The 25,436-nt window shown below is 38.5% G+C and overlaps 1 protein-coding gene across 2 annotated transcripts in view; it reads left to right on the top strand.

Moving 5' to 3' along the window:
- The window catches only part of LOC138634092 (FRAS1-related extracellular matrix protein 1-like), a 245,503-nt gene that overhangs the window by 177,674 nt on the left and 42,393 nt on the right, over positions 1–25,436 (top strand). Inside the window, exons 3-27 of one of the 2 annotated variants that reach the window (XM_069720712.1) lie at positions 594–692; positions 2,178–2,276; positions 2,466–2,564; positions 3,371–3,556; positions 6,858–6,881; positions 9,178–9,276; positions 9,961–10,059; positions 10,683–10,781; positions 12,061–12,258; positions 12,470–12,568; positions 13,015–13,113; positions 13,246–13,344; positions 13,479–13,676; positions 15,637–15,735; positions 16,214–16,312; positions 17,674–17,871; positions 18,151–18,249; positions 18,433–18,531; positions 18,797–18,895; positions 18,979–19,077; positions 19,326–19,398; positions 19,912–19,965; positions 22,465–22,606; positions 24,233–24,320; positions 25,133–25,236. In XM_069720712.1, the coding sequence (XP_069576813.1) occupies positions 594–692; positions 2,178–2,276; positions 2,466–2,564; positions 3,371–3,556; positions 6,858–6,881; positions 9,178–9,276; positions 9,961–10,059; positions 10,683–10,781; positions 12,061–12,258; positions 12,470–12,568; positions 13,015–13,113; positions 13,246–13,344; positions 13,479–13,676; positions 15,637–15,735; positions 16,214–16,312; positions 17,674–17,871; positions 18,151–18,249; positions 18,433–18,531; positions 18,797–18,895; positions 18,979–19,077; positions 19,326–19,398; positions 19,912–19,965; positions 22,465–22,606; positions 24,233–24,320; positions 25,133–25,236 (2,750 nt within the window). Of the gene's footprint in view, positions 1–593; positions 693–2,177; positions 2,277–2,465; positions 2,565–3,370; positions 3,557–6,857; positions 6,882–9,177; positions 9,277–9,960; positions 10,060–10,682; positions 10,782–12,060; positions 12,259–12,469; positions 12,569–13,014; positions 13,114–13,245; positions 13,345–13,478; positions 13,677–15,606; positions 15,736–16,213; positions 16,313–17,673; positions 17,872–18,150; positions 18,250–18,432; positions 18,532–18,796; positions 18,896–18,978; positions 19,078–19,325; positions 19,399–19,911; positions 19,966–22,464; positions 22,607–24,232; positions 24,321–25,132; positions 25,237–25,436 lie in introns of both variants that reach the window. The other variant, XM_069720711.1, reaches the window with a different exon arrangement.

The following is a 25,436-nucleotide window of genomic DNA, read 5'->3' on the forward strand; positions in this document are numbered from 1 at the left end:
CTGTGCTCTCGCTAGTTTTGTTGAACTGTCTCTCATTTGCCCCACCCACCTCCTCCCTGCAGCACATGACACTCTCATCCCCAATATAGAGATTAAAAGAGGTCATAAGTGATTTGCAACTTGAAACTATGGTATGTCAAGGACAAAACTGAATCCCCCGTATTTGTTGATAGTATCAGCCATTACAAATCAATACCAATACAATGATATTAGCTGTACTTCCAACGTCTGCTTCGTACATTTGGATGGGTTAAATGAGGATGTGTGCTTGAAATGCACACATAGACACACCACCACACACAACTATTTATAACTTCATATCCAGGACTGGCTCTGCACCACAACAGCACAACATGGCACAACATTAAGCCTAACTTTGACAGTCAGCTTTGATATCTCAGTCTCTTTCATGTGAGGGTGAATGACAGACTTTCAGTGTTTAAAAGAGGACACAGAGAAAGAGAGGCAGGATCACTTACTTATGGCCGTGGAGGAGGAGGTATTCCTTTTCCCTCCGTTTGGAAATGTCTTTCGACTTTGTTGTTCGTGGGTCCTAGAACTTCAGGCCTGACATTTCTTCATTATTTTTTCAGAATGGTCTTAATGCACTGCACCTGGCAGCTAAGGAGGGTCATGTGGATCTGGTCCAGGAGCTGTTGGATAGAGGTGCAGCGGTGGATTCAGCCACAAAGGTAAGATGACCCATATACAATACAGATCATTTTTTGTGTGGAGTTTTCTGTTTTGACTGGAGGGTTCTCATCCTGCTTTGACTGTTCACAACAAAGTTTAAAGCCAGTTGGGAATGGACACAACTTCTGTTTGACCTGAATAGAACCCAATCTTTATCTCTGGCTCTCAAAGAGGGATTGCAATGGTAACATAAAGTTGATTTAAGCACAGGTACAGGACAGGGGAAAAAAAAGTGAAACAAAACTTTGACAGCAACTTTTATAGGATTATGGATTGATGAGTGGATTACTCACTGGGTACTTTTTTCTATGCAAAGACTCAAAATGATTCACAAATCATAAGTGACAGTTGTTCGACCTCTTATGCTAGTCTGCAGCTAAGCTTTTCAGTCCTCACAATTATGAAAAAAAGGACGTTTGTGATATTTTGTACATGGCAATGTTGCCAATGTTATGATAAGTTATCATTTTAGGAATAATATCTCGATAGTATCCTCTCAAGAGGAATTCCCACTTGTGTCAAGATAGTTCTTTAACCAGCTTTGACCTATAGTACAGCTCCATGACTGCTAATCTTTCTCTCCTAATACGCTCGACTGAAACTTTACACCTAACAGGCACTGAATCTCTAGAGCCGAGAGACCACTCAGCATAGAAGTTCTAAATTTCATACAATCAATATATTTAGTTTGAGCTTTATGTTGACTGCAACTGCAGAACATCAACTTATTTGTATTACTTAAAGTAGTTTAAGAAGTTAACATTTATTCATCCAGAGAACAATTACAATGTAATGGAAAAACTAATATTGAATATCAGTTTAGGAGAAGCCCCTTTTTTTCAAATTGGTTTTTAAATATATGACTCCAGCCTTTGAAATGTTTTGAAGCAATGTTTTAAGGTAAGAGGGCAGCTTCATCTCCTTACTACTGATATAATTAATTGAGAAAAACAAGCTTCTACTGCTGATTTAGTGTTTTGAAATGGAGTTGTGGAATAATATGTTCAGTGGAGTAGTAAACATGGCGGTCTGATGCTTCAGCAATGTTGATCATCCCAGCTCCTGCAATTAGAGAAGGTCCAGCCTCATTACTCAGCTGGTTTCTCACGTTGTAACTCTTACTGGTGTCAGTTTCTAAATGGCAGAGGTGTAATGTGAGGGATAGAGTATTTCATTATTATATTCAAAGAGAATAAAAGGGTTTGTAGCCAGTTAACTGCTAATGTTTGTTCATAAGCAAAACAGTATTGTTGAAAACCATTGGAAAAAAAACAGTTTCAAACTGTGTGGATTTAAACGACTTGGCAGTCTTATTTATGTTCTGCTCTCAGCCACAACTGTGTCTTGGTGACGGACGCATTGTCATTTATTAAACTAAATGAATTAAGAGTCATCAACCCCCAGAGCTGTTGATTATTGCATTACCTAACAGTCATCATTTTTAAAACGCATTTGAAATCAAATTATGTTTTCTACTCATCCAGAAAGGAAACACAGCACTTCACATATCCTCTCTGGCTGGTCAGGCTGAAGTAGTGAAGCTCCTGGTCAAACGGGGAGCTGACATTAATTCACAGTCTCAGGTGAGTCTCTGCTCGCTACTGCTGAAGTTGTTTAAGGCTGTCATCCTCTGGTATTACTCAGACCTAATTTCACGTTAAAGAGCCATTGCTTTATTTGGGGTCCTTATAGCAGATGTTAAATACGGTGGATTTGAAAGATTTTCCCATTAGCAATAATTTACTGTTAACTTTATGTGTTTGTTTGTGTAGAATGGATTCACTCCTCTGTACATGGCCGCCCAGGAGAATCACCTGGATGTGGTGCGGTACCTGCTCGAGAATGGAGGCAACCAGAGCACTGCTACAGAGGTGAGAGGAGTGTGTCTGTGTGCAACTGAAGAAGACAATAACACAGGACTATAGTGGACTGCCCATAAACTATACCGTGACCACATTTCCATGAAAATGCAAACCACAACCATAACAACCAGAACATGTTCGGTCCTAAATACGGGGAAAACTTGAGGATTAACAAAGTATTGCCGAACAAGACTAAGGACCCTATTTTTGTTCACCTCGAATTCCTCTGGGAACAAAAATAGGGTCCTAACAGTCGGTAATTGGGCAGCTTTGCTTTAAGCTAAATGCTAATGTCAGCATGCTAACATATTCACTATGACAATGTTTTCATGATGTTTAGTAGGTGTAGGTGTTCACCATGTTCACCATGAAGTGCAGAGACTGATGGGAATGTTATTATTTTTCAGATATTTGGTAAAAAAAAATCAAGAACTGGACAAATTCATCTTCTAACTTTTAACTCTGCCTTTATTTTTCTATTCTTTGAATCACTGTTTACCTCCTCTGAGTGACATTTCCTGCAGGGATGCTCCACTGAAAAATAATCCAGGATATCAAATGGCATAACACGTGTGTTCTGGTAATTTCAAACTTATGCAGGAATAGTTTTACTGACAGTATCTTCACCTTGATCAAAAAAATTGCAAACTAAGAGGGGCATAACCACGGTTGTCCAGATTGAGTCCTATGGAAATATAGAACAGGTCATTTCACCTCATTTATTTTGGAAAAGGTACTTCTAATAGAATACAATGTGGAAACAATACTGAACACTTCCTTTCTCCACCTTCTCCTCCCCCTCTCCTCTCTTCCAGGATGGCTTTACCCCTCTGGCCATTGCCCTCCAGCAAGGTCACAACCAGGTGGTCTCGATCTTACTGGAGAATGATACTAAAGGCAAGGTCCGCCTGCCCGCCTTGCACATTGCTGCCCGCAAGGATGACACCAAATCGGCCGCCCTGCTCCTCCAGAACGATCACAATGCAGATGTCCAGTCGAAGGTATGGCCACAGCACAGTTTGACCTACAAGGGTTGGCATGTGTGAAAGTCGAGCTAAAATAGTGCTTTGTGTTTGTGCCACTGTTTCCATTCTGTGGTCCTCAGGAGCTAAATAAAGGAAATGGAGTTGCTGTGGTACTATGGCTATAGTAGATTTGGGTAAATACCATGTGGTGATATTTGAAGTACAGAATGCAGAAGGTAAACACGGAAAACCCATCTAACTTTTTTTTATGTAATTGTCAATAGTTCTGGCTGATTAACACCGGGCTCCACTGTTATAAATCCCCACATGACTCTCTTGAGACCTTGTTTACGTCTGCTAATAAACTGTGATCTGTATCTGGATAAGTTATCCTGATGCTCAACTATCTGATTATGCCGTTCTCATTACATCCGATCTTAATAATTAGAGGGTCTCATTTTTCTTTTGTTATTATGCAAAGTAGATGAGTTGGTGGAAAACTGGTAAGAAACAGTTTCACTGAAGGTAATGTTCAAGTAAAAGAATGGGAGCTTCTTATGTGAGGGTTTTACAGTGGTAGTAATGACATTACTGCTAGTGAAAGTCACAAATGAAATATGTAGAACAACATTTCTACCGATGGTTATGATAGTTTGAACCACATTTCTGCATAAGATGAAGCTGTTCAGGCTCACGATAATTGTATTTTTTTTTTTTTTTTTTTATGTCGTGATGGTGTTTCTTCCCACAATGACGATATTTCAATAATTTCAATGATTATTCTTTCTTAAATGTCACGGCTTCTACTTGAGGTACGGTGTTTCTGATTTTATAGATGGTAATACACCTACCCACAGTGAAAATGAATTTGCCCTCAGTTCCAGAGTTATTCCCCAGTTGCTATTCGGACATCTGAATCGGAAACTTTTGGGTTCCAGTTTGTCATTAAGATCTAGATGAAATACCATGATCAGAGTAATTTAGCACTTTTTTTTTGGCCAACATTATTACATGTCAACACATGCATAGCCCCCTTTTGACAAGTCAATGCCAAATCAGTACACCGTTACTCAACATTGTCGTTTAAACAAGTTGGCGATTCACAGACCTACCTGGGAGTTTTGGTGGGAGACCCTTGGTTTTTTGACTTCTGAATTTTTTTTGAATTAACTGAGAAGAAACACAGTGTGAACCCGGCGAGAGTACAAATTCCTGCAGGACATAACTGCGAGCTTCCCTCATTTTTAGAACAGTTGTAAATTGTTGCATCAGCAAAAACATGTTCTTTGCCTGAACGTTCAAATCACACCAGAGGAGCCAGAATGAAAGCTATTTTTAAACGTCTTTTTAAATGTATTTTTAGTGTTAACTATTGACATCCAAGTGACGTCCACAGTGAATGTTCAAAATGTGTTGAAAAAAGACATCGCAAAAACGTTCATTCTGGCTCCTCAGTGGACATCATTTCAACGGCAAAGATGTTAAACTGACGCTTTTTGGACGTAACTGTGCTCAGTGGGTAAGGAAGTAGCATTCATTACGTAAACTGGAATGTCACTTTAAGCTGTTTTGGACCGACAGACAAGTACGAGTTGTTTTGAGGGGCAGCAACATGTTTTGCTGTTCAGTCTTAAAGATGTGTAAAAAAAAAAAAAAAAATACAAAATTAATAGAAGGATTGGGAAATTAAAAAAAAAAAAAAGGAAATCAGTATTTTACATTGTCTGGAAGCTGGCAAGCTGGATGTCATTGTTTCATTGTTATTACAAGATTTTCCTTATTCAGATCAAATATCCAGGTACCAATCACAGCCGGTGTGTCGGCAAAACTTAAATGTACGACTTAATTAATGATAGAAAACCACATCTTGTAATGTTCCCGTGAAACTCTGCAAACTTATATAGCGTGTTTGTGTCTCCATCAGTCTGTGGGTGCATATTTCTCTTTCTCCCTTCTTCTCCCGTTCAGTGTCTCCGTGCCTGCCACGTCACTCTTGATCCTGCCACTAACTGTGTCTCCCTCTTTTTTTCCTTTCTCTCTTTAAATGCTACCTCTCACATACTTCCCCTCATCACCCCCTCCTATCTCGCTGCACCGGTGTAGCACTGTCCACTGCATGGAGTGTGCCACTGTCTGCAGGTTGTATCGTGGTCATATCTGGGGGCTGCATGCAAACAGTGGGGGATGGAGGTTGTTTTTAAGATTGTTTGTAGACCATCAGCAGGGGATGGAACAGGTCACCTGTTGAAGTTGAAACACTAATTTATAATTCAGACCGCTCCTCTGATAGCAGCTTTAAGTGCGTAGTGAGACGATGATTTACATCACTACATTTTGATTTTTTTATTTTTTTATCAACCAACTATATTCTTACGCAACAAAAAAAAAAACTGTGAAGTCTCAGGCTATATGCGTTTACAAAAAAAAAAAAAACCCATATGTATTTCTGGTGATGGGATGCAGTCATGCTCAGTATGACTCACATGGAAGGTCCAGAGGAGAACGTCTATAAACTGCAGCATGTACAGTCAATCACACGTACACTTAAAACACATGCTGCTGCACGTAATTATGAAACGGTCTACTGATGTTCCAGTTTAGCAAACTGAGACTCTCGTAAAAAAAAACTGCAGCCATCAAAGAATTTAAGGATAATAATAACTTAAAGTTGGCTTGTTGAAACTGTTAACTGTTGTTCAACCTGTCGCTATGTTCTTTATCGTAAGTGCCTTTAGATATGTTGACCAAAAATTATAAAATGATAATCTGTGGAATGGTAAAATGTTGTTTAGAGTATTGAACTGTACAAGATGGCATTTTTTTTTTTAACTTTTCATTATTAATTGAAAAAACTATGAAATTTCTTTATGAAAGTCTGGCACATGGGGAGCTATTTTGATGAACACAAAGAAACACAAAGTTGTCGTGGAAACGGCAACAACAGACCAGGCACTATATTCAGTGGCTAATGTTTTGTTAATCTTACTGTACTTATTTTCTAAGTCATCAAGGTGTTTGGACTTTAACTATTTGTCATTACCACTAGCAATGCATAGAACAATTTCTTGCAAATTTACAAAAAAACATTTGACAATTTGTTGTGCTATAAATTGTTTTGGATTGTTGGTTGGGAAAAAAACCAAAAAACAACCCGATATACTATAAACCTGATATCAGCTATAAAGCACAGTAAAGCGCTTTTGACCCTTGACGATCCACAGTTTAGTGTTTGGCTGCACCGCTGTCTCTGAGCTTCTGTGCATCCATCATGGCACATTAATGTATCCAACAAGTCTAACTAAACCGATCTTTCCCTCCCTCATTCCTCCTGCAACAGATGATGGTCAATAGGACTACTGAGGTATACATACGATCCTTTTCTCCACAGATTCACCACACAGTCCCATCCTTTTGTCATTTCTCTTTCCTTTTTCTCCACGAACTTTATTTCTTTCACTTCCACAGCACTGCATGGTGTAGATAAACATTTAGTTGGTTCATTTTACACTTCTTACTATTTCTGTTGGTTTGGTACTGTAGAATAAGAGGGCTACATGCACGGCTGACAGGAATGGCTAAACTACTGCCGTGTGTGTTTTGCTCAGGCACTGCGCAGTCTGCTTATGCATCAATTCGGGCCTTTTAATTTGACTATTCAAGTTTACTTGTATGCTTTTTCATTCTTTGTTTTTGAATGTAAATTTTGTTTCTAGCTCAGAAAGCACCTTTTGTTTTACCTCCATCTGCGACCCTCAGTACATTTAGAAATATTTCTAAACGACATGATTGTATTTGACATGATATGTATAGTTTATTGATTTACTGTAAGCGACTGATATTTTCTCCTTTAAGGTTTTGATTTGATGAATATTGTGTTGATGTATTTCTGGTGAAGCTATGAATGTATACTGTCTTTTATTATGTCTTGTGATTTTGTTTATTGTTGTTGTGTTGCATGATTTCTAGAGTCTAGAACTACCTCGAACTCGCACTACTGACAGTAGATTAAAGTGTTGTTTACATGATGACTGATAATATTACAGTATACTGCTGCTTATGTATGGAGGTTAAGCACTGCAAAACTAAAAGTGAAATCTTTCAATCAAATTGAAATTTCATTTTCCACCTGTGTGCTCATGATATTTGACAAAAATGCACATAAATCATAAAATGATGTTTGAACACGCATACACTACACACTATATAGTCTGTACATTGTGTATGCCAAAGCAAAACACTCCCATAATGAAATTACAGATAAAATGCATTATTTTTTTTTCCAAATGGGCAGACACTGTGCATCAGCAAGCACATTAGACTTACGTTTCTTTAAAATCTGACCAGAAACAGGGCAAATTAAAAGTAATCATGTCCGCTTGTTTTCAGTCAGTTATATTTCACCCTGTAATTTTGAGGGTTGACTTCAACAGATTTGACAAAAGATACGAGGAATAATTATTCAAAACAAACAAACACACACACACACACACACACACACACACACACACACACACACACACACACACACACACACACACACACACACACACACAAACTTATGATCAAGTTTCAAGATATCAGCCAAGATTGGCTACATTTTTTAAATATAATTCCACTTTGAAATTTTATGAATCCAATAGATAATGGACACACAAATGAAAAACTGAAATGTATTAAATATTTTTTATTTTGATATTGGCAGCCCTAGTCTTCCACATGTAACAGTTTCCAGATTTGAAATGCATGCTTTCTTAGAAAATCCTCAAGTCAACATTTATTATTTTACTTCTACAAACAATGTTAATCAATAATGGCATGGGAAGCTTATGCGGTTTTAAAAATATTACCTTCATGCCAAAAACTTGGCATTCAAGAGCATGTTGCATCCACGCTAACTTAATTTGCACCATTCTAAGCTTTTGACTGTGTAAAGTTTTGAAACCATCACGTTAGTCACTGTATTCTTCACACTTTTGTAAACAACTTTTTCACATTAAATCGGACCAACACTTACAGAATGGCAAGGTAAGGCAAGAATTTCACAACTCCAACCTGCTCTCCAATCTCTAACTTTTCTCATGTATTCTCATTGCTAACTGATATCTCTATTACATACAGTTTACATAGTGCACTTTTGTGTTAATGGCAAACATTTTTATTGTTATGTGCCACTTCATGATTTTATCATAATTTGGTGTTGATTTTAGGTAGATAATATTATTTGTCCATCTTCATGTCAATCTTGATGACAGTCTGTGTGTATTACTTTGTCTTTTTGTAAGCTTTTGTTGACTTTTTCATTTGACTTTTTTTTTTTTTTTTTTTTTTTTTTTTAAGCCAATGAAATGCTTTGTCTTATTTTAGTGTCTGTGACCTATACATTGCATGGCAGTAGGGTGTGTGTTTTGGGTTTTTGTGTAAAGATGCTAAACATTCTGACTTGGATATTTCCCCCTCCCAAAAAAAGAAGAAAGAAAATTTATGATTTTTTTAAAGTGACATTTTCATTGTCTTTGTTTTCAATTTCCTTTTTGCTTGCTGTGACTGATGCATGCTGGGTCAAGAAGCAAAGGTCAAAGTTGAAGGACTTAAGAGGCAAAGCAAACGTCTAACCTCTCTCCACCTCTCTGTGTGTCTCTTTCCTGTCTGCCTTCCAGAGTGGATTCACCCCTCTGCATATTGCTGCCCATTATGGGAACGTCAATGTGGCCACACTCCTGCTGAACCGAGGGGCAGCAGTTGATTTCACAGCAAGGGTAAGATAGCACACTAATAAGCACAGCTTTGTGGGTCTGATGAAGTGCATTGAAGACACAGTAATTCCATACTTGTGAATTTGTGCACTACTAGCCATTTGATTTCATCTCTAGAGTCACTAACTAAAGAGAGTAACTAAAGCGTGGACTGTACGCTGTGTCTTACCAAGTACCAACCCCTCCACACAGCTCAACAGTCCAAAATGAATCCAATAATTTTTAGTCAAACCTTTTCAGGTGTGAATTTGGTCCTTTTTAACCAATAACATCGCTAAAACAAATTTAAATATCTTATTTTTAACCCACCAAACAATGTGAATAAAAATAGCTCCTTGTTCACTTCTCACTGTGCAACAAAACACACACACACACACACACACACACACACACACACACACACACACACACACACACACACACACACACACACACACACACACACACACACTGTTCCATTGAAATATATGGAGCTCAACTTAGAGTACAGACTTTTCCCTTCCAATGTCAAATTATATGGTATGTTTACAAAATTCAGTGTTCATTAGGTTTGCAATTAGTTTAGCTAAATTTGAAATGATCTTTAAACAGGTTATATGTTATTTTAAAAGAGATTTGATTTGATTATGAGATTTAAATATCTGTAACCGTTTGATCAATAAAAACGTTGTTTTATCCTACCTGCAGAATGGGATCACTCCCCTACATGTGGCCTCGAAGCGTGGCAACACCAACATGGTTCGGCTGTTACTGGACCGTGGATCTCAGATTGATGCTAAAACAAGGGTGAGTGCCGCAACAGCACAGAAAACTTAAAGCAAGCCTCAGACCTCATTTTCAAAGAAATTCACCTGTTCTTCACAGCACAACATGCAGCCTCTCCTTCCCACCGTTGCTCAGGTTAATTTCTCACACGTTTTGCTATTACTGGTAGAATTCTCTCAGATCAAATGTTTCAGCTGTCACATTCACTGTCGCAGCAAATGGTCAGTGCATTAAGTTTATGCCTATTAGCAACAACAGATGTGAACTGCTGTTGGTCAGTGGATTAAAATTAGTATCACACCGGACACTGACCCGTGCTCTGCTCTGTTGTTGTGTGGCAGCCAGCAGGATAATGATGTAATTAGCTATATCTGATTCTGGCAACATCCAGTCTGTGTTGATCAACATCAGGCAACATCTGCATATAGATACCTGACTTTGTGAGAGCTGCTACTGAGGTCTTTTTCAGGTTAAGCCGTTGATCCCAATTCAACTATATTGGTGGAAAAACACATTTCTGCATACAAGCAACGACACCCGTAAAGTTAAACCACCATTGTTCTTTCGTGTTGAGCCTGTTCAATGTCAGTATGTGTTGAATGTCTTTGAATTGTTGTATTTTTCTTTGTATGTGTGTTCGATAGGATGGTCTGACTCCCCTGCACTGTGCAGCTCGGAGTGGACATGACACAGCTGTGGAACTGCTGCTGGAGAGAGGAGCACCTTTGCTGGCCAGGACCAAGGTGTGTCACATGTCCATTCAGTTTTTACAAGATTCCTGTGTTATGCCAAGTTTTAACAATGCAATATCAGCAGAATAGTATCCTAAACCAGAAGGCATAGCGCATCAGGGCCAAAAATGGGTGTTGGGCAATCTGTCTTTTTTTAATCCTGTGTGGTGAAACATAGTGAATGTCAACCGATACTGCATTTTTTTGTTTTGTTTTCAATCTTCTCTGCTGTGTGACAACATAAAGTGTTTATGACAGTTGGCCCTGGTTACTCTTCTGTGCACCGCTGTAAACATGGTGACAGGAAAGACGGAGAAAAAGGTTGTTGTTTTTGTTTATTTTTTGATTGTGTGTGTGGGGAGGAGGGGGGAAGGGGACGGAACTCTTACTTGCGTAGTGGGTGAATTTCAACAGGGAAGTGTTGTCTGAAATCGTATACCCCCATTCTTAGCCGACCAGAAACGACTGCAACATTTGAATGAGTCACACACGAACATATTTGGCAACTTTGTTTGCTTATTTTACCTAAAATGAATGTGTTTTTGTGCCTACTGTACAATAGTCAAATCCCTAATCTTAGATGTATTAGTCAGTAACTTGCTAGTTGACAAGAAGCAACATATATATATATATAAAAAAAAAAAACATTTTGGAATTATTGCAAAGCCGTGCTTTGAACTTTTCATGGAGTTATTTTGGCAGTTGAACGTGAAACATGTCAAGTATTAAAGGTTCATTTTAGCAGCGTTAAAATTAGAACAAAACTTTAAACCTGCATTAATCAGATATGTTGACTTCTTGTGGGGATACCTCCACAAAGCTGATGTGGTTAATTTGTTGAAAATAAGTGCTTATCTCCAGCAACATTACTGTTAATATGTATGTATACAGTATTTACTCTTTTTTAAACTTTGGTTTGACCTCTATTAGCCCAATATGTCAATTACCTGTATGATACTGACAGTCAATGCATAGCCTGCTGCTGCTGTACAGTAATGTTGTGGTCTGTAAAACCAAATCTGAGAATTTAAAGACACCATAAAAGCTCAGTAGATATGAAGGGAACTGCAGATACAGGTGATAGTTTTCTGATTTGCCAATAACAACCGATATCTTTCACTTAACGCAAAGTCAATTAAGCCACTGTTTATATAAAGATCTTGATTAGTGCATATTTAAAAAGCTCAATCAGAGGTTTCTTACAGCCATCAGTATGCCCTGAACTGTATAATATTTTTCATACAGCACCTGTTACCTACATCAAACTGAACGGCCTCTCTTTCACTTTTAGAACGGGCTGTCCCCTCTCCACATGGCGGCACAAGGTGACCATGTTGAGTGCGTCAAACACCTTTTGCAACACAAGGCTCCTGTTGATGACGTCACGTTGGACTACCTGACAGCGTTACATGTGGCAGCTCACTGTGGTCACTACAGAGTCACCAAACTGCTGCTGGACAAGAGGGCCAACCCTAATGCCAGAGCATTGGTAGGTCACAAAGATAGAAATTCACCTATGGAAATTTAACCTGTTAATACAAGTCAGAAGGATCATTTAGTGTAGCTATATACAGTGCATGGACTCAGCAGGTGCTTTTTTTTTTTTTTTTTTTTTTTTTTACTAAGATGAATGTTTAACTGTACTCTTTATTGTGTGTGGTCACAGTTCATTGTATTTATGTGCCATGTTTCCTCCACAGAATGGCTTCACTCCTCTGCACATAGCCTGTAAGAAGAACCGAGTGAAGGTGATGGAGCTGCTGGTCAAATATGGAGCCTCCATCCAGGCCATTACAGAGGTGCTTTACACACTTGAATGCATCTTAACTACACTGAGTACCAGAGAACAATTCAAGATGGTAGCAGATGTACACAGTTATCTTTTCTTCAGCTGCCATCTTAGCCGTTTTTCTAATAGTTTATGTTTGAAAGTGTTACTGTTGCCAAAATAAAGCTTTAATATTAATAAATTCATATTATGATACTATTTAGATAGTAATAATACTGCATAAAGATAAATATAGATAAAGGCAAGAATTTAAAAAAAAAATAAAAAAAAAAGCATGTCGTGTAAGCAATGAAGAGTCAATTCTGTCCAATACAACATTTATCATTGGCTGGGTTAAAAATACTAGAAATTGTTTGATGACAAAATAAAAATGTTTGCATAGTAATTAATCTGAAGCGCACTACACGAGCATTTATTTTATCCAATCATCGCTACTCTTCTCCCTCCTGTGTCCAGTCTGGTCTAACTCCCATCCACGTAGCAGCCTTCATGGGTCACCTAAACATCGTCCTGCTCCTGCTGCAGAACGGAGCCTCGCCTGACGTCAGCAATATTGTGAGTGATCAGAAACAAGTTAGCAATTTTTGAACGAGACAAAAGTGTAAATATTACAATTCAGATCAACCAGTCTAAATATGTTGAATGTTGACTCTGCTGACCTATATATGATGCTTTGTGTGTGTACAGCGTGGGGAAACAGCATTACATATGGCAGCCAGGGCAGGTCAGGTGGAGGTGGTCAGATGTCTGCTGAGGAACGGAGCAATGGTGGATGCACGGGCACGGGTGAGACTGCAGTTATCACGATAGCGCACATGCTGACGACTCTTTATTTTAGCATTTTCCCCCAATAAGGAATAAACTACTTTTTTTTTTTTTTTTTACTGGTAACCATTATTCTTCCGCTATGTCCTGTTTAGGAGGACCAGACTCCACTTCACATTGCGTCCCGTCTAGGGAAAACAGAGATTGTACAGCTGTTGCTGCAGCACATGGCCCATCCTGATGCTGCCACAACAAACGGCTACACCCCCCTCCACATCTCCGCCAGGGAGGGACAGGTGGAAACTGCTTCTGTGCTGCTGGAGGCCGGGGCTTCACACTCACTGGCCACAAAGGTGGGTAGAGGAACGTATTAGTGGTAAACATTCAACTTCATTTTTAAATTTGACCTTTATAACTAAATCGGTGTTCAGAGCTTGGTATTATGATGATCTGTCTAGGCAAAGCCTCGTTGCTTTGTAAATGTCTCTCAATCTCCACAACGCAAAGCTAAGTAGATCCCTTATTAAACTGACAGTGATATTCAAAATTGGTGCAGTTGCCCTTTAAAAATGATCAGCAATGCATACAAAATACATTACATTCAAGAGCAGAAGTGGCCAATGCCATGACCCTCTAGTGTCCTTTGCTGAAGAATGAGATAAAGAGGTCACATTATTTCTGGATCTGCAGGTCTTGTCTGTTTGACCCAGTTCTGATGAATGATTGATGAGGTCATAAAGCTGCTGCTTTCCTCTGAATTGTGCATGAAGCCTGAGCACAAGTGATTTATCATCAACACTGTTTACCAGAGGAGACTGTACAGTCAGGATCTTCACTCTCCACCCACTCTAGGACAGATTAACGCTTTAATTTATTTATATAATAAGAAGGACAAGACAAAGCATTTAGTGATCTAGGGTTTGTCAGGTTTAGTGCTGCTGCTCTCTCCTACTATTGATGTGTGTCTCCCTGGCTTCTCTCTGGGGAGGAAGGGTGTGGCTGTTGCTAAAGAAACCAAATCAGGGGAAGTTGTTACGCTGTAATACAAATGTAACACCATCTGTCCATACATCCAAGCATGTTTATCATAGTCCTTACTCTTGTTTTTGCTCCCAATACAGTTATTTTTCATTACTCTGTCGAGGTAAACAATTTCTCCCCCATTGTCACCTTTTCCAAAAACAATTTCTTGTTTTTGTGCATCCATTGCATCAGATATAATCCAGGGTTTAACAAACAAAGGACTGCTTCCTCCATTGGCAGGGTTGGGTCATAAAAGCTGATTATGTGGTTTCAGTCAACACTAGACTTGGAGTTTAAAGTGGTTAAAGTGCGCCCTCTGCTGTCCTTAAATGAAAATGGAAGTTAAATGACCATTTTGGGGTTTCGCATCATATCCTGGGTGTTCTCCATTGTTTTATGACATTAGCCAAACAGACAGGTGTACAGCTGTAGAGTATCCTGGCCGATGAGATTTTCCTTTAAGGTATCAATGATGAGCCTTATTATATATTATATCTTACCATATCATAAAAAAAATTACACAATAGAAATGTTTGATTTCTAGTAATTCTCTATGTTTACTGCTTTTTTTTTCTTAAAAATCTGAGGAAAGCCCAAACTGCATAAATGCACTCCAGTTGGTCACTGATGTGATGTTTATTTAAACCAAATTTACCCACTTATTCCTCTTTCGTGTGTTTACTTTTGGTTTGAACGTGACATGACTCTGCCGAGGTGTGTTGAAGACCTTTTTTACAGCAAACATTTTGTCACAGAAGAGCGAGTATAGGTGTTACATTTATGCTGGCTGAATTCTATTTGGCTGCTTTAGTTTCAGGGTGCTGGTATTGCACATGTTAATGCTGGCTCACTGTCACAGTTTCATGGCCTGTTGGGACGCTTAAATAGAACAGAGCCACCATTCATTTCATTAGTAACTCCTGTGGTGGAAGGTGACTACTGAACTAATCAACAGTGGCTAAGCCATGATGGGTGCAGACTGATTTGTTCAGGGCTGTTAGGAATCTGCTCCAGAGATGACACAATGGAAAACATAGTAAACTGAGTTTGTAATCATTTGAACAACATCAGAGCGTTTCCACTTAATACCTTCAATAAATAAAATGTAGCTAAACATGCACATTTATTGACTCCCTGAGGCCTTGAGATGTTAATACAGTAAACACTTAAACACTTATGAATCTAAATGGATTTATTGACTCATGTAACATTAAAATGACCTCGCTTGTGCAGACAAGATAAAATTGCACATTTCTCAAGACTGTGCTCTCCGGTTGTGTCTCTTTACAGAAAGGTTTCACTCCCCTGCATGTGGCGTCCAAATATGGAAGCCTAGATGTTGCCAAGCTCCTGCTGCAGCGTCATGCTCCTCCTGATTCTGCTGGGAAGGTATGCATCCAAAATAAAATACAGTCTACCTTTAATTCATGGCTAATGTTGTAAAATTAATTAGAGCATGTGCATGATGTACAATATGATACAAAAATGGAATCACGACTGATATATACATATTTTAGCGAACCCTTTTCTGCACGTGAGTGTATCTGTAAATCTAAATAGTGTGTTGCTGGTTTTCTGTATTGAGATTAAGTTGACTACAAGAACACTGGTAAGCCTTGTTGAGTAAAATCAGCCATTATTAACAGATGCCTTCTTACATCAACATTCCCTTTTTCCCCTTTGAATATGTTCTTCTCTGCTTTATAATAAGGACCCATCCAGTGATCCTTCCTGCTTTTACCATCTAATCTTCATTTCAGTCTGAAGTCCTACTCTTTTTAACACTTCTTATTAACTGTGTGTGTGTGTTTAGTGTAGCGCTCACTGCTGTTTAACCCCATGTGCACTCACCATCCATCCCTTACAGAACGGCCTCACCCCCCTTCATGTCGCAGCGCATTATGATAACCAGAAGGTGGCGCTCCTGCTTTTGGACAAAGGAGCGTCACCCCACACCATGGCCAAGGTGGGTCCACAGTTCACAGATGAGGATATGCCTGGAGTGGCATGTTGATTGTCATGATTAATGTGCCTTTCTCACAAGGTCTTTTTTCTTTTACAATTAGAGGACAGTTGCTGTGTTCCAAATACATACTTCCCTGAGTGCACTAACAAATGCATGTTAAGTTACATGTTAGGACTCTTACTTGTGTAGTGCAGGAATTCTGAGAGTAGTGTTGTTTCAAATCACACACTGCCCTTCCGCACTGACTGGAAATAACCTCAACATTGAACACATCACCTGTCAAAATATCACCAGATTTAATTATTTTCCCCAGAAATTAACATTTTTGTTTCCTCCACCTTCACACTCAATAAACACACTGATTCCTCTGTCTAACAGCAGCAGTGAGAAATAAAACACTTTTGTGTGGTGTTCAGGGTCAGCTGCAGCTTCCTCAGATGCCTTAATTCAAAAATCCTTTATGCCCCTTCCTCTGCGTAGCCAAGATGGTGACCGTTTAGGGTGGAAAGTGTCCATTGTTTCACACTTTTGAGTGCATCATTCGGGTAACACACTTATGCACTCAAAATAGTGAGAGTTAGTACACAAGTACACCACTTGGAACACAGCAAGTGGGTCAAAATAATTCTTCCTTTCAATTTGGTTCAACGCTTTGCCTCAATCAGGCAAAGAAACCATAGGAACTCAGACATGATAAAGTGATGAAATCCACTGAGAATAATTTCATTACAATCTTCACTTTTCACCACACACAGAGCAGGACGGATGTTGGATGGTATTTATTTTGTTGTCCCCTAATTGAAAGCTGAGTTTTACAAGACAGTCGATGGGAAATGACCAGCTGAAGTGTTTTAAAAAAGGCATGCAGAATGGACACTCATCACATTTTGATAGGTTCACGGTTTTCTAGACTCTCATTTTTAGGAAGGCTCTGTAATATTTAAAACATATGGCCACTGAAGCCTCAAGCAGGCGAAGATGAATCCACATTTGGTGTTTTAGTGAGTGTTTGTAAAAGCAGGACAGGTTATGTGGCATTGAGTGACACTAATCTACATTGTGTGTGTTCATGGTAATGGAGGAATAGGTCAGCTGATCCAACAGTGACTCACTGATGTGTTTTTAATAGTTTTTGAACAGAAACGGAGCTCTGTGGCAGAATGGAGGATGATATCAGACTGATACGCATACAATTATTTTTTTTTATCTGGGATATGTTCGTTGCTGGTTTGGGCCTGCACAAGGGATTAGTTGACAGTGAAAATATAGCCTGATTTATCCTTTAGTACTTGTCAAAGGTTTACAACAACATCCAGTGCTGAGTTCAGCAGTAAAACTCATATATCTCTCACGTGAATTAGAACGGCTACACTCCTCTACACATTGCGGCTAAGAAGGACCAGATGGAAATCGCCACAGTGTTGCTGCAGTACGGAGCAGAAACCAACATCCTGACCAAGCAGGGTGTCACTCCACTCCATCTGGCCTCCCAGGAGGGTCACGCAGAAATGGCCGCCCTGTTAATGAGCAAGGGAGCCCAGGTCAACGTTCCCACCAAGGTACTGTGGGAACTTACATTTAAGAAGTATACCACTAGGATCACACAGTATGAGAGGTGCGTTTCACCTCTTGGACCTAGCTGCTGTTAATTAAAGCTACACTATGTCTGAATACTATTTAATCATGAGGAATGTCTTGAGAGAAGACTTCCATACCATCTAAATCCAAACATCTTTTCTAATCCTTTAAATCAAAAATGAAATCTTAATCCAACCCTCAGGATCTATCTTCTTTATAATATCACATTAGCAACATGACTATATGTGTTCCTCATACAGAGTGGCCTGACTGCCCTCCATCTGGCAGCCCAGGAGGATAAAGTGTCCGTTGCTGAAATCCTGGCCAGAAATGGAGTCACCCTCGACCAGCAAACCAAAGTATGAGCTTTCTTTATGTTCTGCATTTAGCTTGATATCTTTTTGTTCTAATGTGGTTAAAAGTCCTGTTCTGGTCTGCTGAATTTATCCCTTTCAGTAATAGTATTTTTACAGTGTTTCCTGTGCAGTGTTTTGTGTTATTCCTGATTAGAGAATTGAAACTGATTTGCTGTTGTTTCACAGTTGGGCTACACCCCGTTGATTGTAGCATGTCACTATGGGAACGTCAAGATGGTAAATTTTCTGCTTCAGAATGGAGCCTGTGTCAACGCCAAGACCAAGGTACTGAAGCAAATTAACCTCCGCAGATTCCTGGGCTTGTAGGATTTTACCATTCATAACATTTCTAGATTAATTAAAAACTATTTGAATATATTAAACAAATACATCTTCAGAATCTTGGAAATAATCCAGGCATATTTGGTAATCCATTTCAGCACCCATATTGCTGCTGCAAAATACATATTAATTGAAACAATATGTAAACAAAATGTATATGGTGACTACATTTGATCGAATTTAAAAAAAAAAAAAAATGTCTTCCCAGAATGGATACACTCCACTTCACCAGGCAGCTCAACAAGGAAACACACACATCATTAATGTACTGCTGCAATACGGTGCCAAACCCAACGCTATCACTGTGGTGCGTAAACACACATGCATGTTAACATCAGCAGACACACGTAAGTACACACATTTGATCATTTTTTTTTTTCTCTTATCTAGAATGGTAACACTGCACTGGGTATTGCTCGGAGGCTGGGCTACATCTCGGTGGTGGACACACTGAGGGTTGTCACTGAGGAGATCATTACCACCACGACGGTATGTCACACTCACTCACAGCATTTATTCATATTTATGACAATTTTATTTATAAAAGTCATACTTTTTTTTTTTTTTGCCAGCTACCACTAACCAAAAACAAACATTGCACACAAATTTATAAGAGCAGTTGCATTTTTTTTTTTTATCACAACAGTCACAAAAAACTCAAAATGCTAAATCCAGCAAGAGTTGCATGAGTTTGTGTAAACTGCATTTAATGGGATCTGTTTCCTCTGTGATGCCAGACTGTGACAGAGAAACACAAGCTGAATGTTCCAGAGACCATGACTGAAGTACTGGATGTCTCAGATGAAGAGGGTAAGTCATATTACACACTTAACCCTGTCGACATCAACCTATGTTTTACTCTCAAATGAAATGGGGGCAACTCTATCGCCTAGCCATGTGTCAAACTATACACATATAGTCAATATAGATTGACTAGATTAATTGTATGACCCACATCATCCCCCTTTTTTTTTTTTTTTTTTAATGAATTTGCTAAACACAAATTAGCCTCTTGATTAGTTCCAATACCAACGTATACACTACTTGCAACTCGTAGTACCAAACAGCATTAAGCAGCTAAACTTCCTGATTCTTTCTCTCAGGATTTTGTTGAGATAAAAACCAGAGCTAAAGAGTTAATGTTGGACTTACATTCATCAGGTGGACCCAGACACAACTAAAAATGAATGTTAATCTTGTGTTGTGTCTGCTGGATGTGTAAACAGGCAATTGTCCACCAATCCATGATTTTCATTGACTTAACATTTGCTGAAATAACATGAGGTTAAGGTTTCAGTGAGTGACTGTGCTGTCCACCTACAGTTTGGAAAACCATTGATGATGATGTAATGTCAGACGATCCCATGGATGAGGAAGGTATTCAGCACGGTGCTGTGCGAGGGCTTGCTGTGCTGGTTTCAGCAAGAGTGGCATTGGTGTGTTATGCATTGTGAAGGAGCCTGTAGCTGCATCTGTTTGAGGAGATTCTTCAATATTAACTGGTGGTTTGTTTTATGGGATTTAAAGCAGCGACACAGATAACAAGCATGAAGAAAACAGTTAGGCTCACTCTAGCCACAATTTAAAACCTTACAACTGTAAATCTCACTAATTATGAAGTTATATGTTTCTATATTTCATATAGACATGTGGAAAACAACAATTTTGTTATTTTATAGGAAGCTACGCAGAGAGAAACTGGCCGCCTGCATCCTCCAGTCTTTATGCTGTGCAAGGCCAGTTCCCTTTCAGCCCCTGCTCTGTACATGACAGCTAGTACATTCTGAGAGTGGAATCAGTGTTTTAATCTAATTTTCTGGAGGAAAGCAAATGAATTTACATCCCGATATGTTGAATATTCCTTTGAGACCTGAACAGAGTGTCGTTTTGCTTGTGGAGAGTGCTACAGTTAGTCTCAAGGTATCTCTCAAGGGAATACGGACTCCCTGGAATGCCGCTAAAGTTATCTCCACCTTATCGCAGGCTCAGCTGTTGGCTGCATCAAGTGGGTGTTATCATTAGCATTACAAGATTAATTTGATGTAATAGTGTAATGTAATTAGAGAATTTATTTTTTAATACAACAATGACCTACTTTAAAAAGCGAGTTGAGGAGACGGAGCAGGGAAACTGCCTGAAATGCCTGGCTTGTTTAACTGTGAATTATACATGAAACATGACTGACTGAATGATGTTTCTTATTTTATTCACTCTTCCCTCTGTAGGAAGCCAGTACACTTTTGGCACGAGAACATCTCTGTCTAACTATAGTATGTTGTTCACTTGTTCAGCTGGCCTAGCGTAATGCTTTCGACCAGACCTGTGCCAAAATCAAATACTGCTCCTGTATTTATCAGAATAGCTGCACCCACACTCTCAGGCTGCACCACCATATACTGCTCTGTAGGTTATGTATGCATACAAAGGAAAGACGTGCAGTAATATGGCATGTACTGACTTTGAGTTGAATTTGTTTGACTGTCGGACATATGGATTAATAATATGGAAGCCTAGTTACAACACTTTAATCCAAAAGAAAATATTTTTAAAAAAAATCCACCAACCACATTTTGGTGGTCATGGCTTCACTAAGTTCCTGGAGGAAAAACAGTTAGTTCTAGATAGTTATATATTATTTATTTGCTGTAAAATACAGCATTGTTCTTGAATTGAAAACAGACTTCACAAAGTATCTCTATTTCCTCCAAGAAGATCTCTCCAGTAATGAACAGACTTACCAGATATATACAGATGTAGAAGAGACATGGTATCTTAATATGTATAAAATGTCCATACTCACTGCCACAGCCCTCATTATTTTGCAAAATTAATAGTTACATTTTCAACACAAATTTAACGCATCCATTTATTTTTTTATATATTTTTTTTAACACAAATAAGACAGAGTTACAGTGTTCTTCACAAACTCTTTCAGACCGCTGCTGTATAACAGTAGAAGAGCCCGTAGTGCTTTGGTGAAGGTAGCAATAGGTGCTAGAGAATGCTGCCGCATTATGCATCTGTTTTTTGCAAGACAACCGGGGGAGGTAAACAGAAAACAAATGTTTTGCTTCACACAAGCTACAATAAAAATCTGTCAACAGAGTAATCCTAATAGGTCAATAAATAGAGTAAAGCTAAATGGTAGAGAAGAAAAAAAATAAAATAATGATAGGAATAGATTATACAGTTTTGGATTCGTTGACAGATTGATCTCCACTCAAGGTCCACTTACTTGTTTTTTGGGGGGGCTTTTAAACACACGTCGTTCAGTCCTTATCTACACATTACATTTTCTCTGAATGAACAAATCGAGTAAACTTTTGCTCATGAGTAAAATCCATTTGTTGATTGAGACCTTCAGATGCAGTTAAACGTTTGTTTTTTCAAATTTTTTATCTTGAATTCAGAAGTGTTACCGAATCAGTTCCTTGGACCAGCAAGAAAAAACAGTTTCCAAACAGGAGCTTTTATTTGTAGTATATTGTTCCCCCAGCAAATACAATTTGCCAGATTCTCACAGACTTGTAGATGTTTAGATTTCAATTTTTTTTGAGTATTTCTTTGAAAGAACATCCCATCCACGGTGGTTTAAAAGTTTAAATTAAAAGTGAATTCTTAATCTTGGAAACAATATTTCATTGTCACAGTCTCCAGAACACTACTAAATGGACTTTGTGGTGATACTGTTGAGATAACTTTTTTTTTTTTTTTTTTAACATGTTTGCACTCCAGTCACATTTATATCATCTGCTGTTAATGCTCAGATCAATCATTGGTCACCTGACCAAGCTTCAAAAACTTGGACTGCTCCTTCTGATGAGGTTTTATTTCCATCCACGATTTCACCTCCATTTATCTCTCTGCTTATCCAAGGTGATGACACAATTACGGGTGATGGAGGGGAGTATCTGAGGGCCGAGGACCTCCGGGAGCTGGGAGATGACTCCCTGCCAGGACAGTACCTGGATGGCATGAATTACCTCCGCTTCAGCCTGGAAGGGGGACGCACTGACAGGTACATCGCACCGTCGCATGTTTGTCTTCCTGTAGCTAACGATGTCAGCGTGTAGAACGAGCTCAACCTACTTAAAACTGTGTGGAAGTGAAAACACTATTCTGGCTAAAAAAAACAACAACAATGGATCGTTTGCTGAATTGCCTGACTCAGAGTAATTGTTTCTGCCTGTCTGCTCCATTTACAAACAAAGGCTTTTGACAGAGCTAATTGTGCTCTGTGCTCAGTGCTAGAGCACATCGAGCTTTTGCTTTTCATATTTTAACTCAGTCTAAACCTTTTTCCTTTTCCAAAATAATATGCAACCTGTAGATGTTTCTGTGTTGATCTTTGACCATTTATCTAATTACTGACCTTTGCATGAATCAGTATACTGTATGTACTTATATCAAAACCTTTCCTCTTAAGGATAATAAACCAAACCACTAACTGCCTGTATTTGTATATATGTGTGTTCGTCTGTGTATTTTCGCAACCTCTCCTCTTCATACTTCATCTGTGGTCTTCCTTGTCATGCCTCCATAGTCGAATACAAAGGTATGTGCTGACTGTAGTCAGACATCTGGGCTTTTAAATCCTCAGCACTACCGACATAACAGCTTGATAGTCTCCCTGGGGTTGGGTATTGAGCCTTTTTTTTCCCTTTTCTTTTCATACTTACTGAACTGTCAAGTATAAAAAGTTGGCACTATGTCACTTCGTCTTCAAAATATACCAAATTATTAGTGACTTCAGATATAGAAATTTCAGTCTGAGTTTATCACTTGGCATACACTACAGGATATTTTAGATATAAAAAAAAAAAAATTGGTACATTCGGGTTCCTCACATAGTTAACTGCAGTAACGTTGGTCATCCGGGATCCCGCTAGCACCATTATCAGGTCCAAATTTCCATGTGTCAAACACTTTAGTTTGTGACCACATACCTGAAAATGGCATTTCTGACATCTAATTTGTGCATATTTCTTTCTAAATCAGCAAATGCATGAAAACCCTTCTAAACTCAACTAGTGATAAACATTACCTGCTTAAAATCAGCTCCGTAGCATCGGCATTGCAACCATATCAGCATGCTGATTTTCTATTTTGTTTAAAGCTCCGATACTCACCCGCATAATGTGACTCGAATCTGTGTCAGTTAGCTGTATGTTACATTTTCCTGCTAAATAACCAGTAATTAGATATAGAAGATGTGCAAGATGCTAGTTCTGACATTGTTAACCTTTTTATTGTTATCCTGAAGTGTTTGCGTTAAACACAAACATAGTTGTTATAGTTGCAACACTATTTAAAACAAATAACAACCAGTCACACACAGACAGTAATGAGTCCTTTAATTATTTTATTTAATTATACAATAATTGTAAATGATTTTTTTTTTTTTATTATTATTAATTATGCTAGTTTTCCCTAAGTGACAGTCAATCAATTAATGAACGCCAGGAATCAAAATTACAAACTCTTGTCCAAATCATCTGAACATGTCAATTGCTGGACATTGATAAACTAGCTGTAACATGTACTTTAATTACCAAAGCGCTCATCATTTATTTCCTGCCGTGAGTTTTGTTATTGTCATGAACTTCACTGGTTTCACAGTTTTGTTTTGTTGTCTGTGCTCCAGTTCAGACAGGTCCTTCACTCCCACCCACCACAGCTACTACTCCCCTAAACACGAAGGCATGATGGATGAGATGATTACCAGTCACCAGGTACGTGTCGCAGACTGATTGTGTATTTCTGAAAAATCCTGCTTTGGGGAGACCTTGATTTCGTTGACACATTTTACAAAGAATTAGATGTAAAGTACACAATATTTATTTCATGAAATTATTTTCTTTTTTTTTTTTATTCAAGCCTAGCCTGTTCATTTCAAATGATTACGGTCTCTGAGAAGCAGCATTTGTTTGAAATATAAAAAAATGTATCCAAATTCAATGCAACTATAATAAGATAGTAAGTTGTAATATTGTCAATATTGACCAAAATGGTTTATTTGTTTGATTTATATGACAATTATTTTTATGAAAATTAATTTTCGTGACTGATTTTGAGAAAGCTGGTGAGATAAAAATGTAATTCATTAATCCAAGAAATTCTTTCACATTGGTAGGGTTATAATAAAACGGTTGAAAGTTATGTGAAATGATTTAAATAATGACTATCTGTCTTGTCATCAAGGGTTTGTCACAGGTTTGTCCCCTCTCTCAACATTTACTGTATTTCTGTCTGTGACATTAGACATTTTTCTTGAGAATGACAACAATAAAAGTGATGATGGTGTTCATGATTATGTATTCTGACCGTAGACTGTACTTAGTGTACATAGACTGTAGTGGACGTATCTTCCGGGTCTGACAAGTAAGGCCAACGTGGAAATGGCATTAAATACAATTCCACCGAGGGTCACTAGGGGTTGACTCCAAAAAGGCTGTGGTTCCATAGACTCCTGTTTAACTTCTCTCATTAAATGAATAAAGTTTCTCATTTATCTCTAATAAGATGTTGTTTGTTTTGGTTCCAGGTTTCATCACTTGCCAGGGAAAATGAGAAGGATTCCTTCCGGTTAAGTTGGGGCACAGAGAACCTGGACAATGTGGCTTTGTCCTCCAGCCCCATCCACTCTGGGTAAGTGCGGTCACACTGGAGGGAAATATTTTTCACCAGGAAGGGAAACAAAACAATTAACACGTTACACTGCTACATAATGACAATCGGTTTAAAGCACCATGTTGTATAAATTCAGACTTTAATTTCCATTTGAAATTAGACTTGTAAGCAAGTCTAAGTGCTTTATGAATAATGTGAAAATGTCAAAACAGTCCACG

This window comes from Brachyistius frenatus, unplaced genomic scaffold (genome assembly GCF_029030835.1).
Source record: "Brachyistius frenatus isolate BFR_SWC_R1_liver_20210118 unplaced genomic scaffold, ASM2903083v1 Contig_248, whole genome shotgun sequence".
Lineage (NCBI taxonomy): Eukaryota > Metazoa > Chordata > Actinopteri > Embiotocidae > Brachyistius > Brachyistius frenatus.